Below are 20,307 nucleotides of genomic sequence, written 5' to 3'. Positions count from 1 at the left end.
GCTGATGATCAATTGTTCGCCAATCAAAGTCATTATTTTGGAGGATTTTTCGGATTGCACTCTACGATTTGTCTCCTAGCTTGTCGTTTTTATTCTGAAAGTCAATCGTGCATGGTATGCGAGAAAGATCAACCGTGAATTTTCAATAGATTTGCCTTAATCGCTACATGTTACAATATCCGACAAACCCTTTGTCCTACGACAAACAATTCATCAGATGCTCGATATATCTATGATAAGCGCACGTGACGAGGTGTTGAAACCATGTTGCTGCAAGAGCGACGGCCCTCTTGGACCATTCAAATACCGTGTTGTTTGTCGTTAGAGCTGACTTTTTCCATCCTTGGTTAAGACATTTGTATAATTGCGGACATTTATTTTTTAGCTTAGTAAATTGCTGATGATGTTGATCATCATCATCATTTATGTTAATAAATCAAAATGTTAATAAATCGAATTCAGCATCATGAAAAAATCTGGGGTACCGTGCACCCCCGCTAATTTGAACGGTACCTCATGCAAACCATCGGGGTTCATTTTTAATTTGAACATCTAGTCACCCTAGAAACGTGTTTCTGGTTACCTTTTTTACTGTTTTGTTTTGATTCTGCGTTCCGTTCCATAGCGTTCCATTTCACTTTACTCCGTAAAAGTGAGCTAAATGACGTTTGAACCATTTTTAATATGAACGATGTGCAAATTAGCGGGGTACAGATTAAAAAGTGTTCAGATTGAATGAGGTCAAACCAACGGGGGTACCCGGTATTGGGAACCGTCATCGTTGGCGCAATAAACCAAATATTGAAAGCAGCTCTAGTGGTAGCAGCTTCAATGCTGTTTGCTTTATTATTATTATTTCACTATTTCACAACTTAATATTATACATACATTTTGGTGTTTATCTCGATCTTACCAAGATACAGCCTCCCAACACTTACTCTTTACTTTCCACTTACTATTTCAGTCTCTCTCCGTGTTACCAGTTTCACTTATAATTCCACCACAACATACCCCCATCCGTGAAACCGGTCTGAACAGTGATTGATGTATTCACATGGAATGACCATCATCTGGGAAACAACACATCGGCAATACTGGCACGTCGTTCTGCTTTCCATTGTTCGATCTCCGACTGTTCATGCAGTTGCCACCGGGATCAAAGACAACAAACACGATAGCCACTGTTGAAATTTTTGCATTGTTGGATCCACACTTGTTGAACATTTCCCGTTGTAGAAATCGAGCAATGCTTCGCTTCGTTGAAATTGGAATACATTCTATCTCTTTAGGATTGTGTATTTTCTGGTCATGACCAGCACACAGTCATGACCACCGATATTTTTGTAATGAGATACTGACGACGTCATCACGGGTATTCGTGTCGACGAAAATACGATGACATCATCATGGTTTCGATTGCGATTACCTTCTATCTGTATTGTATCTATGTCGCTTGGTCCTACAGGCACGTCGGATAGACAAAATTGAGATGGATGAGGATTCTCAGCATCATGAGATGCAGTGTGCGGTAGTACATTTTTACCGCAATGTTGCTGTTACTAGCATTTAGTCTTTTTTTTCCTCGGCTTCGTCGGACCTAGCCTGCTGATTAAGGTTTTATCAAGAGACCTGCTATCAAACAAACGTACTTATGATCGACTGTGCTCTCCGTACTATTAGGGTATTTTACGTTATGTAGTTCTTAATTCACTTGAGAGATAAATTCATAGTAATATAATTTATAAGAATTTCAAGACAATTAATCTGGAGTATTACATGTTGCTGGTGCACACGCTATATTGTAATTTTGCCTTGTCATCAACCTGACAGTTCATTGTATCGGTTCGATCTGTCAACCGCTGTCACCGCGACAGTCTTCCGCAAGGTAGCTGTTGATGAGGTGCTATCGACACCGAGAGGTTTCGATGACAGTTGCTTTATCAACGCTTCTCTTCTGGCTTGAAATTCCAGCTGAATCTTTCGTGTGGCTTCCTTGTATACCCTCTCGATTTCAGCTATCCCACTGGCGTATTCATCCTCGATACGCTGCTCTTCCTCCTCGCAATGCTTTTGCCACAACTTACTTTGCTCCTCTATCTATTTAAGCCTTTGTATTGTGGTCTCCATTGTGCACTCGCTGCGTTGCCGATGATCAAAATCATTGAAGTTTTTTGGGAATCGTCATTGTTGGCGCAATCAACCAAATATTGAAGGAAGCTACATACATTTTGGTGTTTATCTCGATCTTCCCAAGATACAGCCTCCCAACACTTACTCTTTACTTTCCACTCACTATTTCAGTCTCTCTCCGTGTTGCCAGTTTCACTTATAATTCCACCACAACATAGAGTATGAGGCCATAGGATTCGGAGGTTGTGTCCTCATTTTCCTACTCCAATGATAAAATCTATAAAGTTAGTTTCTAACAATGAAAAAAGGGGCCCGCATTCCAAAGGCGTTTGAAACCCACTGCGCTCTTTAAATCCAAGTCAAAACAACGCCACTATTCGCTGCTGGGCATTTACAATGGTGATTGTCCATTCACAGCAGGTAATAAATCTGCTGTGCGGCACGCTGCATGAGTAAACGGTATTTTTGTTTTTAGATTTGCATAGTCTTGCTCTTGTAGCTAGAAGAAGCGTAAACACCAACAGAGCGGCATCACCACCATCTAACTGGATGCATGGATGGGTGACTGATCGTAAAAGTGGCCCGCTACCACAACCCGTCACCGGAACTTACCTGTAGGGAACTGATGACTTCCGCGTCGTTACCTTCCGGGAAATCGCTGACCAGTTCGACTCGGTTGTACTTCTGCTTGCGGGAGAAAGCCTGGTCGTAGCGGGCCGCATTCGGGATGAACTGATGACGCAACTGCATCAAGCGGTACAAGTTGGGCTGCGAAGATAAGGCAGACGTTATAAGACCTTTCCATTTCAGGATCCAAGTGATGCCGAGCTTACCCTGAACCCGTGCAAGTCCTTCGCCAGCGAGGCCAAGTTGAGATTGTGGATGATGATCAGATAACCGCCCGTGGTGCAAATGACCAGTCGGTTCTCGTCCGGCGCCAACCGACATCGCATCAAACCGGGCGAGTGGAACACCTTCTGGTAAACGAAACCCTGTTCTGTGTAGCTGTTGATGTCCCAGGTAAATATCGACCCATCGAAGCCGGACGTTACCAGCAGGCAGTCTTTCTTGCAGTAGTCGATGTTCTTTACCCAATTGGAGTGGCCCTGCAGGCTGCGAATTTTGGATTTCAGGTTTCGGGTATCCCACAGAGCAACCGTGCTGTCATCCGAGCAGGTGGCAAACATGCGATTATCGAGGAACCTGCAACGAAACGGAAAACAGATGTGTTAGAACTGTGACGAGGATAGAACAAACGCATAAGCAGGGCTGGTGGCGGCTGATTACCTTTACCAAAAAGAGACCAAACAGGAACCAAAAAGAAACCGAACAGGAAACAAGAAAAAAATATGACACAAACAAAAGATTTTAAGTTTTTTTTTTTTGAGAATCCAACCAAACATTTTCTTATGAAATTTTTAATTTATTTGGGAATCAAAAGTATTACTGTATGCAATTTTTTTCAACCTTTTTCTTCAGAAACTAATTCAAGTATTTGCTTAAAGCTATCTTCAAAACAGAGACCAAGTCTCTGCGACCAGCCCTGCATAAGTGAATAATATTACGAAGGATCTTGAATAAAACCGGTTTCGGATTTACTTTTCTCAACGCTCGATTCATGCTGTCGGCTTTGACACATATCACGAACGCCAGAGCACAGGCAAGCTGAATTCTCATTATGTCGTCATTAATACAGCGGATACTAGAATGAATCTAGATTGGCCATCTGGATAGACAGACATCTGAATACGATGTCAGTAATGCGATCGAATTCCGTGTGTCGTTCGTTGGTGCTGCACTTTTTGCATCCTACTGAAATCCAGAACTCGCTGACCATGATCGATATGCGTGTGGTTTGTTTTTGCCAAGCGGAAAATGCAAATCTGTTTTCTGCGAAATATTATTCCGGGTACAAGAGGCTATAGTTGACATGTTCTAGTTGACTAAAGCAGAACCAGGAATCAAATGCCACCAATGTTTTATGACTGAGGAAACGTCTTCAGTAAACTCATTATTTGTAAATAAAAAAAAAAACGTGGTTACGATTTTATGGAAACTTGTGTTAGAGATTTCTCTAAGAAAATCTATATAGGGTTTCTTCCAGAGATTTTTACAGGTATTTCTCCAGAAATGTATGCAGGGATTACATTAGGAAAAATGCAGGAACAACATTGTAAAATGTGCTATTTTTCATCATATATGGAAGAGATTTTTGATAGCCATCTTGCAAACTAAAAAAAACTCGAATTATTCTTGTAAATGTTGCAAATGCATTGAATTGGAAATTATAAACTATTCCTATACTGCACACACATGATGTTCGAATTTGCAGAATTCGAGGCATTTCCAGGTCGTGTCCGGTATTGAGTGCCACCAAGATTCGAGCAATTTGGTACTAAAATACATCATCAAAATGTATTGTCAAAATTCATATTTATATTTTCAAATTTATTTTTGTACACCATAAAAATGATAATATTTATCATAAATGGGTAACACGAGCCCATAAAATCAATAGTCTTCGAATTATGAATTTAGTGGCTTAAGTGTCCGGTACTGGGGGATCTCCCCCTATAGCGATAAACATCATCGTCACCTAATGCTTTGAATCTTAGAGAGAATATGAAGTATTTATATCTCTCGTACATTGTTTTCGATCCATTTATTAAAAAAAATCATATAAATTAAAGTATATATATTTTTTTAATGTTATGTACATTAAAAAAATAAAAAAACATATCTGAAAGAGCACCCTAATGACGAAATAAAAAACACGGATCCCAAATGTTCTAAAAAGGCATGACTGGAACAATTTAAAAAAAATAAAAACTTTTTTTTTCGAACATCGACCGCCTTGGGGACGGACCAGCACAATTGTGCTGGTCTGAATTTGACCCTAAAAAGTTCATGGATTGATAGAATAGCCAAAATAAAGAAAGTTTTGTTCTACGAGATGATCAGTTTATAAGGTAAATTTTGAAATAATCACTCAAATATGATCCGTCCCGAAAGGGATATGAAAAGAATTACTGCTCGCATTACTGTAATGTGTTTTTTCGTGGTGTTCTTTTTAAATTTCATAAGAAATTAATTCAGGTATTTACCCAAAGATTCAGATATTACTCCGGAAATGTATCGAGTAGTTCATTTAGAGATTATTGCACATGAAATTTTTCCAAGAATTTTTCTAAGGAATTGCTCCAAGGATTTTGGGTTTTGATAACTCAAAAAGGGTCGTGGGTTCGAATCCCACCAGTCGAGGATCTTTTCGGGTTGGAAATTTTCTCGACTTCCCAGGGCATAGAGTATCTTCGTACCTGCCACACGAAATACGCATGCAAAAATGGTCATTGGCATAGTAAGCTCTCAGTTAATAACTGTGGAAGTGCTCATAAGAACACTAAGCTGAGAAGCAGGCTCTGTCCCAGTGGGGACGTAACGCCAGAAAGAAGAAGAAGAAGAACTCAAATATTCCACCTGGACTTTCTCAAGGTTTTTTTATATAGTTAAAAGGTTGACTACAAAAATAAGTATCAAGAATTTCTCTGAAATTTGTCCCAGAAATCATCATGAGACCATCAGTAATTCCTTCACAAATTTTAACAGAGATTCTTAAACACTCCATGATGATATCCAGTGATTCTTCTATCGATTTTTCTGGGACTTCCTAAGATTTTCGTTTAGAACGTCTTCTAAAATTCAACCAATAAATTCTCTAGTGATGCTCTTACGATTTATTATAAAATTGTTTTTTTTAGGATTTCAACTACTAATTTAACTAAGTAATTACTCCAAAGATTCCTTCTGAGTTTTCTACAGCAATTTCTTCAGGAATTCCTTAAAATTTCTAAAGAAAGTTTTCACAATTTTTCACCAGGAATTCTTCTATAAGTCTCCAGGGAAATATCAGCGATTTTTTTAGAAATTATAAAATAAACTTCCGAAAACAAAAACTGTGTGGTCAAATAACCTTGGATGAAACTTGTGTAAGCTCTAAAATAATCCTTAACCCCTCTACCGGCAGCTTCATTTTTTACCGCAAAATTCAAATTCAAATCGTTATAACTTTTTTGTTTTTCAATATTATTGCACCATTTTTTCACAAGCTCTCAAAAAACTCTTCTAGTTTTAAGATCTGTGTCGATATTGATCATTGGTCATCTGGTTTTGGAGATATTCCAAAATTCCTTGGGGGACCGACCCGTAACTAGAACCCCCCGTTAATTTCTCAGGCCACAGAATTTGAATCCTATTTGGATATTCACTCTTCGGAGCAATACATTAATGAGAGTATATTGTGAAAAAATGAATCAATTTTGTGCAGCCGTCTTTAAGTAATGACCATTAAGGTTTCTGGAACCACGCTGGCCAAATAAAGATTTTAAAAACTTCAAAAAACATCATATCGTAATTTTCAGATATCTCCAAAAATACTGAACCGATTTGTATGATTTTTTCAGAGAAGTTTCTCATTACCTGGCATTATATAGCCCACATTTTATTTTTTTGATAAATTGATCAAAAACAAAATGGCCGCCAAAGACATTTTATATGGAAAATGTCGGTCCCCCAAGGAACATCGGAATATCTTTAAAACCAGATCACCAATAATTATTATCGACACGGATTCCAAAACTAGAAGAGTTGTTTGAGAACTTGTGAAAAAATGGTGCAAAATATTGAAAAACAAAAAAGTTATAACGATTTGAATATTTATTTTGCGGTAAAAAAATGAAGCTGCCGGTAGAGGGGTTAATGAACAAGGATATTTGAAAGAACTTCTAAACTCTTGACGAGATAATTGAAAAAAAAAATATATATATATATAAATACCCTATCCGATCTTGAGATAATATCCCTTAGGATTTTCGAAAGGAATTTTTAGATAAACTTCTTGAGAAATGTTTGGAAAAACTGCAGAAGTAATCATTGAAAGAAATTTATGCAGGAATTTCTGAAATAGTTTTTAATCGATTCCCTCGAATAAACCCCTCAAAGAATTTCGGATTTCTGGGAATAAACGTGAATGAATTCTTGCAGGAATTCACAAGAATTTCTCGCAAAAATCCGTAAATTACTTTTTCAAAAACTTTGTAATATTCTAAAGCAAATTTCGAAAAAGTTCCCGTAATCATCCTTTGAAATATCACTGAAAGAAATTCTGGAAGGAGGAACTCTAGAGAGAATCTTTGGATAAACCACTAGGACAGCTTCCAAAGCTTACCCTCGAGAAATTTGTGATTAAATTCCTGATGAATTCGTTCAATAGTGACGATATAGTTTTTCTCTGGAGCATATAGAATTTTGAATCAGAATTCACTGCAAACAGAATAAGGTTAATAAGAATTTAGAGACCTTCCATCAAAAATAGAGACTTCTTGGAGACTTGCATTAAAATACCTGCTACCAATGGATTCTTCCAAAAATTGTTCCAGGGAATTCAGTAATTTCATGTAGAATATCTAGAGGAATTCCTAATAGAATCCATACAGGGATATCAAGCGGAATCCCTGAATAATTTTCTTGAACAATTTCAGGAGGAATCTCGAGAGGACTATTTGGGGGAAATCCCTGCAAGTATCCTTGGAGGAATCCATTGAGGATTTTTTGGATAAATAATTTTTGAAGAGATTGTGTTAGTGTAACCTTTTGAAGAATTCATGAAGAAATCCTTGGAGACATCTCTGCAAGAATTCATGTAGGAATTTTCCTGGAGGAATCTATGAAAGAATCAGGGAGAAATCTATGGAGGAATCTCAGAAAAAATTGCTTGAAGAATCCCTGGAGGAATCGTTGTAGAGAGTATATTTGTGGAACATCAGGTATCTCCCTGGATGAATCTTTGAAGGAGTTCTGGTTCTGGAATCAAATTGCTGGTCATCTTAATGCTTTTGTACATTAAAATAAAAAATCATGAAATTTTAACCGTCATATTACACATACGTATGAACTTCTGAATATGATAAGTACCAATCCCTTCAGAAATATGTTTTAGGTAGGGTTTCATTTTAGGGTTTCAAAGCCATGGGTCATTTTTTACCTTCAATGCATGATGTGGGGCCCAGATTGCCGTAACGGTAAACGCGCAGCTTTTTAGCAAGATCAAGCTGAGGGTCGTATGTTCGAATCCCACTGGTCGATGATATTTTCGTAAAGGAATTTTACTCGACTTCCCTGGGCAACGAGTATATTTGTGCCAGGCACACGATATACACATGCAAAAATGGACAATGTGCAACGAAAGCTCTCAGTCAATAATTGTGAGAGTGCTCATAAGAACACTAAGCCGAGAAAGTGGCTCTGTCTAAATTGGGAAGAATCGCCAGAAAAAAAAATAAACAGAGAATAATGTGTAACTTTCTGTTAATGTATTAGCAAGAATAACTAATAACTTTGAAAGTACTCATAGACCAGATTTTTCCAACCTTCTTAATGCTTCGGGCCTCTAGAAAAATTGAAATCGAAATGAAATTAAAGGATTCGTTTGTTTTAAGAATCAAATGAAGTGAATGCCGCTCAACAGGGGATCAAATTTGATTGGCTACATATACTACATCATTGTAGGAGATATCTTCCAAAGGTCTTCCCAATCCCAACAATTCAATTCAAAAACGATATCGCACAAACAGGGTGGCCACCAACTATCGATTTTTAAATTCCCGCTTTTTTCCCAGTTTCCCGGTAGATATTACATAATTGTCCCGGTTTTTAATGGACCTTTTTCTATATCAAAAATCGTTTCTATGAAAAGCACCGCAACATTTTATTTTTTGAAATCGGTTTAATTCTTTTTATTGTTTTTCCTTAGTAATTTGATTTTTTATTAATAGTTTCACTATTGGAACAATAAGTTGACTATTAGATTGTTCTAATCTACATAGAATATTATTCTAAAAACTATGGCATAGTATAGTATTAATTTGGATCAATTTGTCTCACGTCAGTCGAAAATCAATGGAGCTCTGAAGCTATCTGTTATGGGAAAGAGATGGTTAATTGTGCTAATAAAACAGATCCTACCCTTGACATGACAAACCCCTGTCAATTTGAATGCTATTTGACCCATATTTACCAGCAATATGCCCTTAGCCAAACTTCGAATTTTCAAGTTTTAAAATCTAGAGAACCTGACAACCGTTCGCGTTGAAAATTTGATGAATTTGTTGCATTCTGGTGATGATACGCAAAAAAAAATGAGCTCAGAGCTCTGTTTGTTTTTCTAGACTCGTGCTCTTGAAATTTCGAGGTTTGGCTTTGGTTTATTATCATCTAAAGTACATCTTAATGCAGACTTTCAGATAATTTAGCAAACAAAAGCCCCAGGTGCCTGAGTAAATCATCAAGATGCCCAAGTAGTTCTTTACCGTTATTGAAATTATTTCAATTCTCAATCCTTTGAATTTTCTTCATTGAAATAAAGAGTTCTCCAAAGCAAATAAGTTCATGGTATGGATGAAACAAGGCCCCACATGTAGAAGCACTTACTTAGGGCTCACTTACAAATAACACCGAAATTTATCATTTTTGACATCCATCCACCCTCTGCAATGATCGTTATTAACAACAAAAATTCAAAAAAATATGTCGAAACATTGCATAGAAAATAATGAAACATTTTTAATAAATGTGGTGTAGCATAGTAGAAATTAAACCATCAATGTTTGAAAGATATTTGTTCAAAATTGCGAATGCCTCATGACAATATCATTAAACATAACTACTTTGTATAACTTATTTTGGAGTTTGGTTCGTAGATTACAGCTTGAAGATGTTCGTTCAAAACGATTTTCCCGGTGATCTTCTCAAATTCCCGGTTTTTCCCTCTGTTTTTCCCGCTTTTCCCGTTTTTTACGGTTCAGTGGCCACCCTGCACAAAGAAGTTCAGGCAAAAAATGTGCAGATCATGGGATAAATCAACAGATATCTTATATAGGGTTACCCAAATATTATGCCTGAAATTCATTTAAGAAATTTTGCTATAAATCCTTGTAGAAGTCGAGAACCTAGCAAGGAGCTTATCAAGTATCTTTCTGAGGAACAACTTAAAAGACTGTTGCCTAAATTCTACAAAAGTCTTGAAGATGAGGTTCTTTGGAAGATACCAACGGAAATGCCGCCAACGCGTCGAAGAATTTCCAAGGAATTCCCTGCCACAAATAATTTTCCTATTGTTAAGAATCCAACAAGTATTACATGTGCCGTCTTCTGTAAATGTTTTAGGGATCATACTAATGGGGTTCATAGCCCACCATTGCTAACCGTGATAAGGATCTATAAAAAATCCTGATTAACTGTCCAAGAATCTTGTTCGATATTATTCAAGAATCTTCCCAGAAAACTACGAACTCCGACATTATCGACGAGAGAACCTATCGTGGCGCTAACATCAATGCTAACCGCAATCTGGTGATGAGCAAGCTGCGTCCATGTTCAGTACCGACGGCCGTTTCGGACTGCCCTTAAGATGCTAAGGCAACCGGATGTCTCCACGGAATACGCGCTACAACTTAAGGCTATATTATCTGAAGAGCGTGATTTCGGCGAAGCCCTTCTTGGCCCGACATTAATAAATGCGAGAGTTCTATCAGCTTAACGCATTCAACAAAGGCTTTGTGCCGTAAGCTGAGATGTGCAGAGATAAGGATGGTAGCATCTAGAAAGACGAATGTGGGACGTTCGAAAGGTGGAATTAGTATTTCTATGAACAAATGAATATTGCTGAAAGCGCAGGCGATAACGGTGTAAGGACTCATCAAGATTAGACTGGCCCAGCTCAGTATGGGATAAAAATAAAGTTGTATAATTCAACGGGCACCCTCAAGGATTATTCCTTAGAGTTAGAGGAAGACTTCCTGAAAATGTCAGCTCATTTGATCGTTCTATGAGCTGGCGCATTTGAATTGAAGTACATATGGGATTTCCTGCTTAGACATACACTACCCACCCTAAGTATGGAATCGTTGCAATACTGAGTATTGCAGCACTTTAAAGTTTAGCATCACCCACAATCCAATGCTAAAATTTTTTTCAACGAAAATAAAAAATTGCAGACTATTTTTTAAGATAACCTCAAAAATACATTAATATAGCACTTCAGAATCACGAGATAATATCCATTTTAGGTGATGCTAAACTTTTCAAGGTGCTGCAATATTCAGTGTGAGTGTTGCAATACGCGATTCCATACTTATGGTAGGTAGTGTATGAGAAACAGCACCACGCTGTGTCTAATCCAGCAGATTATGCAAATCGAATGTACCTCGGACTTTTTTCCGCTAGAGTTCGGTATTTGGGTTATATTTTCATAATCGGAAGATTTTAAAATATTCCATCGGTGAAATTTTGATTTTTTCCACTTTTTAGCTGTTTTTTCATATAAAGACTATGAAAATCAATGAAAATCACGTTTTCCTACACATTTCAGCCCATACAAAATGTATGAGAAAAATTTCACCGATGGAATATTTTGAAACCTTTCGATTATGAAAATATAACCCAAATACTGAACTCTAGCGGAAAAAAATCCGAGGTACATTCGATTTACATAATCTGCTGGTTTAGACATAGCGTGAGCACATCATATACTCTTTGGTTCAGGAAAATTGTTGATCGCGTTCAATTGAAACCAAAATGTCAAAAACACTACTTGATACCACAACGAACCATATTGTAGAAGGTTGTATTATGATAAAAATTGATAAAGTTGATGTTTTACCTATCTGAAATTGATTTGTTAGGCTCATGCAATACTGCTTTGTATTTCTTCATCACAGCCACTAAGCGCCGGGCGAGCTGGTGCACAAGGCGCATGTAGGGGAACTGTGGGTAAAATGAACAGAGGGGGGGGGGGGGTAAAATGAACAGGTTTGTGTTTTACGGTTATTATGCTATAAATCTATGTAAAACATAGCACCATCCTTAATCCTTAGACTAAGAAACTATTTCAACAACTCTAGCGCGATCTAGAACTGTCAAAAGCTGGAAAAGTAAACAAAAACAAAGTACGCCTCTCCGTTTTCACATAAGATGTAAATTTTCACTCGTGAAATTTAAGGTTTTTATGACAAAAATCATCAAACATCTTTTGAACTGCGAGGAACATCATATCTTTAAGGTATTTATGATAAGTAGATGGAAATTAAAAGTATTTTTATCTTCTAAATTCTTAGAACAAATGATTTGATTATGTTGATTCTTTGGGGGTAATATGAACACCATGGTAGGACGAATACTACCAGATTTTATTTCAGATGCCGAGAGTTTTCCGGAGAAAATACAAAGACGAACCTCGACAGCCATCCAAATGGTCGCAGCTAAACGTTCCATCGATTCCGGAATGTCTTGAGATATGCATCGATCATGTACCAGATGCCAAGAATCGTGCCGCAACCCGTTCAATTCAAATAGTGTTCATTCTACCCCCACTACATGTTCATTTTACCCCCAGTATATGTTCATATTACCCCCATTGTATGTTCATTTTACCCCCAAGTATATGTTCATATTACCCCCGTTACATGTTCATTTTACCCACATGATTGGAACATTGACTCTGTGGAAAGAAATTGTCAAAATTATAATAATGATGATAAAACTCTATTTTCCTCACAATATTTCAACTTGTTACATTGCATAAACATCCTTCTTCAATTCTGAGCTATTGAAAAAGAATCTGACAGCTCCATGAGCAAGAAAACATGAAAATTGCTTAGGGTGTTCATTTTACCCCCAGTTCCCCTATACATGTGATTGTACGGGAGTACTAAGCCTAACTTTCAACAATTGAAATGTTAATGAAAATAAGCTTAAACCCAGATACAACCTTCAGCAATTATGTTCATGAGGGTATCAACTAGTGAATTTGCCATTCTGGGGTCAATTGAACGCGATCAACTTGTACACGGAACGAAACAGTGACAAAGGATCATTTTTTTATATATTTGGAACGAATATCCCACACAAAATTCGAGTTGAATGCGCCAGCTGGTGGAGTAACCAATCGAGTTCAATATTTTAAAAATATTTTAAATTCAAAGGGAACTGATAAGTAGAATTTTTAGGTTCAAAGTACATCCTAGCGGAAGTATTAATATTAAAAATAACCTACGCCTTCATAGAGTTACTTATTCAATTCCCACGTCACATTTAAATCACATTAGAAATACAAATCATTTATTTTCAGAAAACTTCTCAAAGCACAATGGAAATCATCAAAATTGGCAATACTGCTGTAATGAAATCGATTCTATTTTCCATGTATTATTTTCATATGTTATTCTGAGTTGACAGATTGAAATATTTGGAGAAAAACGTTTACAATTTGCTGTAGATCGATAAATATACATATATGATTTTAAAAGTATGAGACTTTTTAGTAATACGACCATTATAGTAAAATTTATACTTAAGAATGCGGTTGAAACTCACGGCCTAAAAAAAGACACTGACACGTTAATGCTTCCAGTGGGCATTTATGCCCTTTGAAGGAAGCACCACACTAGACAACGGACTAGCATGCAACGCCCAGTGGCACAGTCTGAAAACATTTCTTAGCTTAGGTCTCTTTTGTACAAATATAGTTTTTTTAGTAATCCAAACTAATTTTGAACACGATTTTTTACTTTTTTCCGCTGGGAGTAAGTGTAGCAGCAAATTTGGCCATAAATGAATAAATCACTAGAGTGACCAAGTGTCAGAGAATGGAAGTAAATTTTTGATTTTTTAAAGCTATAACTTTACTGCCGTTAATCGCAAGTCAGTCCCATCTGAAATTTCATCAAAATTGAGTTGAGTTCAGTTTTCAACATATCTTCTAATGCTCGTTCAGCTGCACTGATAAGATAATTTGATTTGATCGGAAAAATTAAGTAAAACAGTCAAATTGTCCCATAATGAGAAGTAACCGCATATCAGTCCCACTACAGATTTCCGCGCCGTGTAACACAAAAATGAACCGTGTTTTAATCATCTTTATATTTTTCTCGGAAAGATATCATAGTGAAAAGCAAACTGTGAAGGTTTCATTAAGGTCTGAACCTGGAAGGGAGGCACCGATACTACACACGAAATATAGAACAATTTCTGTTTGAACTGCAAGATAACTCCAGCTTGCCAACAACATTCAAGGCAGGCTTGGGGAAAATCGCTAGTTTTGTTTTTTTGTGTACTTTCGATTTTTCCTGACAAACATGAAAAAAGGGCCACAGTTTTCTATGCACTAAATATTCATTTTTATTGGAAAAAGTAAAACGATGCGTTTTTCAATGCTTTATATTCAATCCGATTGAAAGGTGCTCACGTGACATTACTTGCATTGTATGCATGAATTGATTTTCATTCGATTTTTGTCACTTTTGATGAAATGCGAAAATGTGTTTTAATCAGTTACGCGCTTTTTCCATGTTAGTCCAATGTTTGAGATCTGGGCTCACAGTGACAGTTCGTGACAGCGGAATCCCGGCTCACTATAACGTACAGAAATTTTGTATTGGTTTCTCCCTCCCAGGTCTGAACATGTTTCAATCTTCTGGAATTTTTTGAATATTCGTTTGGAAACTTCATAGCCTATTCTCTCAATGCCTACTTTTCACAGATGGGACTGACTTGCGATTCACAGCAGTTTAATAGAATAGGAAAGGATAACAACATACAATTTGTTCATAAAAATATGGATTTTTGTTATGCGAAAAATAATGTTTAACATTAGCAAACAGTTTTGCTTAGCTTAGCTTAGGTTACATAATATAGATTGAAAGCTTGCATTTGACATGTTTGTAGTATAAATACGGCTTCCCATATAATTTCTATTGACATTTTCTCTTAGGCTGGCCAAAACTGGTGCTTTTACCCTAGGTACTATCTAAAGAACGAAACCGTTTAAACATTCGAGAAATGAACTTTCTAAATGTGTGGCCTTATCCCAAATTATCTTCCGTCGTATGTCCACTGTAGTAAACAAGTGGGAAATTCTCCGGGCCCATCTTTTCCAGCTGCATTTTCATTTATTTAGTTAACATCTACACAGATAACACTGAATCAACAATTTCACGCCACAATACTCGGTTCGTGGCCGCATCTCTCCATCCTCGGTTCTGCCCCACGCTCGCCAAATCGATACGCACTTGGTCCGCCCACCTAGCTCGCTGCGCTCCACGCCTCCTTGTACCAACCGGATCCGAAGCGAATACCATCTTTGCAGGGTTGCTGTCCGGCATTCTTGCAACATGCCCTGCCCATCGTATCCTTCCAGCTTTGGCCACCTTCTGGATACTGGGTTCGCCGTAGAGTTGGGCGAGCTCGTGGTTCATCCTTCGCCGCCACACACCGTTCTCCTGCACACCGCCGAAGATCGTCCTAAGCACCCGACGTTCGAAGACTCCAAGTGCTTGCAGGTCCTCCTCGAGCATCGTCCACGTATCATGCCCATAGAGGACATGAAACGTTTTCAGCGGCATATAATTTCCTTCATAGTGGGAGTTGATTGATTGCTAATGTCCAATATTAGGACGTTTTCATTTCTGCCGATGCCTTGAACCACCGTGCCAGTGCCTAAAGCGTCATTCTAATGTTCGTCGTAATGTTGTTTCAACCTTTTTTCCTGGGGAAATACTACACTTTTTTAACTCTTGTTGCAGTTATGGTATAAATTCATGGAGGAATCTTTAAAAGCACGCCTATATCTCTATCTGTAGGGTAAGTGTACCCTTAGTTGTGGTTGTTCCTATAGTTGCGGTAGTGCCGTTTTCACTGATTTCATTGCATTAACCACAGAACCGACACTGCCAATCGACACGGAATGGTTGAAAAGAGCGTTCAAATTGCTTTAAAACTGATGAAATATCACTAAAATTGTTTAAACTTTTCTAACTTGTACCAATAGTTGCGGTAAAGTGTTCCTATAGTGGAGGATCCCATAAGAAAACAACAGATACCACAACTATAGGAACACAAATTAAAAATATACCGCAACTAAAGGAACAGTGTACTAATAGTGGAGGTATTATTTTTGTAAAATAATTGTAAATAGTATGTAGATTTGAGCAAATTTGAATTCAGCACAAACAATTTAACACACGATGAATTGTAAACCGTCACCACCATTTCACACTACCACTGTACACCATACCAAGCTCATCCCATTTAGGAACTACGATCATGTGAAACAGAATTACGTAACACACCCAGAATAAGACAGTACCAAATAGACACCCAAAACGATCGGTAGCGTTTATTCTTTTCCTCGTCCGTTCCGCGCAATAAATCAAGTGCAAGTGCAAATTTAATCGATCTCTATCTCGAATCCGAAATAATATCTTCGGCTGTGGCCAACGGTGGCAAAATTCAACCCTTTACGAGTAGAGATCGCGCGCGTAATTCCCGGTAACCAGGTGTCGTGCACCAAAGTGAAATATAGTGCAAATTGTGGGACCGATTTTGGTGGATAACCGCCACTTTAACTACGCGGTAAAGTGCTATGATAGTGAAGTTCACGTTCCCGTGATTTGGTGCACCGCTATTAGTGATAGCGGGTAGAAAAACCTCCGGTGGCCGGCAATCTTGAGCTCCACGCTCGAACACACTGACACGCCGTGAGTTACTGCGATGAAATCATTTTTCTCATTAAGTCAATGGTCGTTACATCCCGTTACAACATTAACATGTACATTAATTGCGCTTTTTGAATTTAGGCAATTAAATGAAGTTCAAGCGTGCTTAGTACCTCCACTATTGGTACATCTACCCTAGTTGCATTTTGCATACTTTATTTTGATAAAACAAGTGGACACTGCTATCGAAAGGACACCGCTTTACAATCTAATTCAATGAGGTAGATATCGTTCACAAAACGAATTAGCGAAAATTTTGGAGTACCTTTTACTCATTATCTGTTGTTTACTTTCTACTTATACTCTTAAAGCTTCTTTGTGTGGCTCAGTTGTTTCTTCACTTGAACTTAAGCTATTTTTCTATTGTCATAATTATTCAAATTGACTGCGATAAATAATATGCATCTATCAATGTAAAGAACACTGAATTCCATTCATTTACCCGCACTCCTTCGCGGGCTTAATTGGTCTATCAACATTGTTAGATCACAATTTGCAAGATCACGGCTACACTTTACTACGCGAGCTGCTGTCGTCCGCGCCTTCTGGCATAGGAAATGTCTAACCGCTAATCTAACCATCTAAACTATTCTGTCACGAGACATGACAGCTCGCCACACGTGTGCATCTTTCAGCGATAATATAATGACTTCTAATAGGCGCGACGGTGACAATTATATACCAACAAACTAACTAACGACTCACAGGTTCCCGCAGCTAACTACAATCCCTGCTATGATGGCCGTTTGTTGAGATTTTCATAATTTAGTAGGTGTTGTAGGAAACCACTTGACTAACTCAATAGCAATAACACCTCACTTATTGCTATTGAGTTAATTGCTTGAATGGGAGCAATACGTATAACTGCAGCTTATATGTAGAAGCAAAAATATGTATAATTTGAATTGATATTCAATGTTCTCACTGACGATATTCAATATCTATAATTAAGCTAGATTTGGTTACGGTACCAGTAATCAAAATAAAACAAAAACAATCTTGCGAACATCGGAGGGGAAAATTATTGTATTTAATATGCATTAAAAAGGTAATCTAAACATTTTAAGAAGCTTGGATGTAATTCCAGTGGAGTAATGGAACAAAACAAGGATGCTAAGGATGTCTGTCCTGTGGACTTTACGACATTTGATCGATTGCCATTTGGTCAAATGACTTCACAACATTTCGTCGAAAAATAATTTTGATCGAAAGTAGTTCACTTTTATATGTATCTGTTAAACCGTTTAACAGATACATATAAAAGTGAACTACTTTTTGTTTCTTTTTCCCATGTTTTTCCTCATAATATATTGTTCTGCGCGGTCAAATATGTAATGTAATTCAAACTTACTTGACACAGTTGACACTATCGCTGTGAGCATTCTTGATGGTGCACATCTGCTTTTCGGTGATTGGATCGAACAATACGATCGTTTTCTTTTCGCACGCAGCCACCAGGATTGTTCTGTGGAGAGAGAGAGAAAGAGACAGACAAAACAATATCAGTTACCAAATATGTTATGTTCACCGTGGTTTGCATTATAGTCAATCTTGATGACGTGGTATTATTTGTCCTTATGATATCGATCAACGTGATCACGGAAGAGCGGTAGACATGCATCGTGTACAATTTGAATGAAATCATTCTTTATTCTGCAGAGCGAGATTGATACTGATACATCAATCAATTAGAATTAAATATACCCCATCTACCAGAGACGATCAATTTCATAGCAGTTTAGTCGAGACTCGATCGAACTATTGTATTGTGTATTCAGATTAACTTTAGACCGAAGTTCATAAGAGTAATGAAATATCACCGAAAGTTCGCCGAAGTTCGGCGTCGGCATTCTACCGAAGTGCTACGCCGACAAAGGCAATCCTTATGCGTCGGCGAAGCACCAAATTAGAATGCCGACGCCGAACTTCGCCGAAGTTTTGACTGCCGAACTTCTAATTGTCACTCGAATTGTCAATAGGTGTTTGATTCGTGTATCGAAAAAGCATTCACTTTTGTCTACTGACAAGTTTTCAAAAAGTTGTCGACGACTGTTACATATGAAAAAAAAGCATGTGGCATAGAAAAGTAGATGATCAATTGATGCCATTGAGTCCATGTTCAAAATGTTGTAAAATAAACCAACAATTGTAATGATTCCATTGCAAAATATTCAATCGCCTTAACAAGTGCGGTGCCATGATTCTGAACATCAAAAATTTAATGAAGAATTTCACGAAAGTATCAATCGCACGTGTTATGCCGTACCAATAAAATAAACGTACCTTCTACTTTTGAACCACAACTCGCCATGAGCGAAAAAAAATATAATAAAAATTAACAATAATAATAATTGAAACACAGTTATAGCTGGTGTCACATATCGATGTAACAGCGCGTTACAACCTACCTATCAGGGTGATTTATGGTTTTTACTACAGACAGTCTGGTGCCAATCAACTGGAACCCGTTTACGGCACCCTACGTTGAATAAGTAATGTGTATACATTTTTACGATGTGAATTCATTGAGAAGTGTTTCATAAATCAAATGCAGGGCTAGTATACATAACTAATGGTACTAGTATACTTAACTAATCGATGATAGTTTCAACTGTCCATTTGGTTATGATTCATCCAAGCGTATAAATTTAGCCCAGCAATGCGTTATTTTGATAGTTTCGCAAGATTATTTGGTCGGTGTTCAGACAGACTGGACCAAGTGATTTTTAATGGTTTCCGGAAAACGTACCCCAGGCATTCGAAATTTCAAAATATTCACATTATGCGCTGTAATAATGGAACTTACCTATTCGATGATACATCGGTATCAAAATAGCATCGGAAAAATAAGAATTGATGGAGTTCTTTCTTCGGCATTAGGGACCATGATTTTAGTAAGTAATGATATTTTGTTTCGTTGTTTTCATGGGTGATTAATGTTACCCCATATTAGTTATATATAAAAATCAAATAAAATTTACCATTTTTGCATGTATATATTGTGTGACAAGTATGAAGATACTCTATGCCCTGGGAAGTCCTTGACGACGGGACTCGAACCCACGACCCTCAGCTTGATCTTGCTGAAAAGCTGCGCTACCTGGCCCCTTCATGGTGAAATATTGCCATTGTCAAAATGAATTCTTGATAAATTACTGGGAACATCTATACCGAATTCTTCAAGAAATTCTTGTAGTATTCTCAGGAGAAATCTTCATGCAACCACTTGAATGAACTTTTTGAGATCGTTTCTAGGGTGTCCCAGACTAGATAAAATTCTGATTTTCACGTGTTTCATTCCACAAAATGTGTGTTAAGTCATAAACTACGTACATTAAAAATCTAAAAAAATATATTTATCATTACCGATACGATAAATGATCAGACTTTCACTTATTTTAACGAAACCTGCCCATACTCGCATAACAGTCCCATTTGAATTTTCATCACTTTTGTGATTTCTTCGTGAATCATGTTTATTATTAGTGTACTTCTAGGTATCATATCTAAAATTGTATTTTTGTATGGACGAAATGCGAAAAAAATATCAAATCAGGTGCGTCCCATATTG

General features: G+C 37.4%; 1 protein-coding gene across 4 annotated transcripts in view; it reads right to left on the bottom strand.

Moving 5' to 3' along the window:
- Window positions 1–20,307, bottom strand: part of LOC5578886 (DDB1- and CUL4-associated factor 10 homolog) — a 118,574-nt gene that overhangs the window by 45,765 nt on the left and 52,502 nt on the right. For all 4 annotated transcript variants that reach the window (XM_001664044.2, XM_021839620.1, XM_021839625.1 and 1 more), the window contains 3 exons: window positions 18,088–18,201; window positions 2,964–3,333; window positions 2,743–2,898 (listed from right to left, as the gene is read on the bottom strand). In XM_001664044.2, coding sequence (XP_001664094.1) covers window positions 2,743–2,898; window positions 2,964–3,333; window positions 18,088–18,201 — 640 coding nt within the window. The remainder of the gene's footprint in view (window positions 1–2,742; window positions 2,899–2,963; window positions 3,334–18,087; window positions 18,202–20,307) is intronic.

This window comes from Aedes aegypti, chromosome 1 (genome assembly GCF_002204515.2).
Source record: "Aedes aegypti strain LVP_AGWG chromosome 1, AaegL5.0 Primary Assembly, whole genome shotgun sequence".
NCBI lineage: Eukaryota > Metazoa > Arthropoda > Insecta > Diptera > Culicidae > Aedes > Aedes aegypti.
Note: the sequence above shows the minus strand (reverse complement) of the source record. Positions and strands in the feature narration are given on the sequence as shown.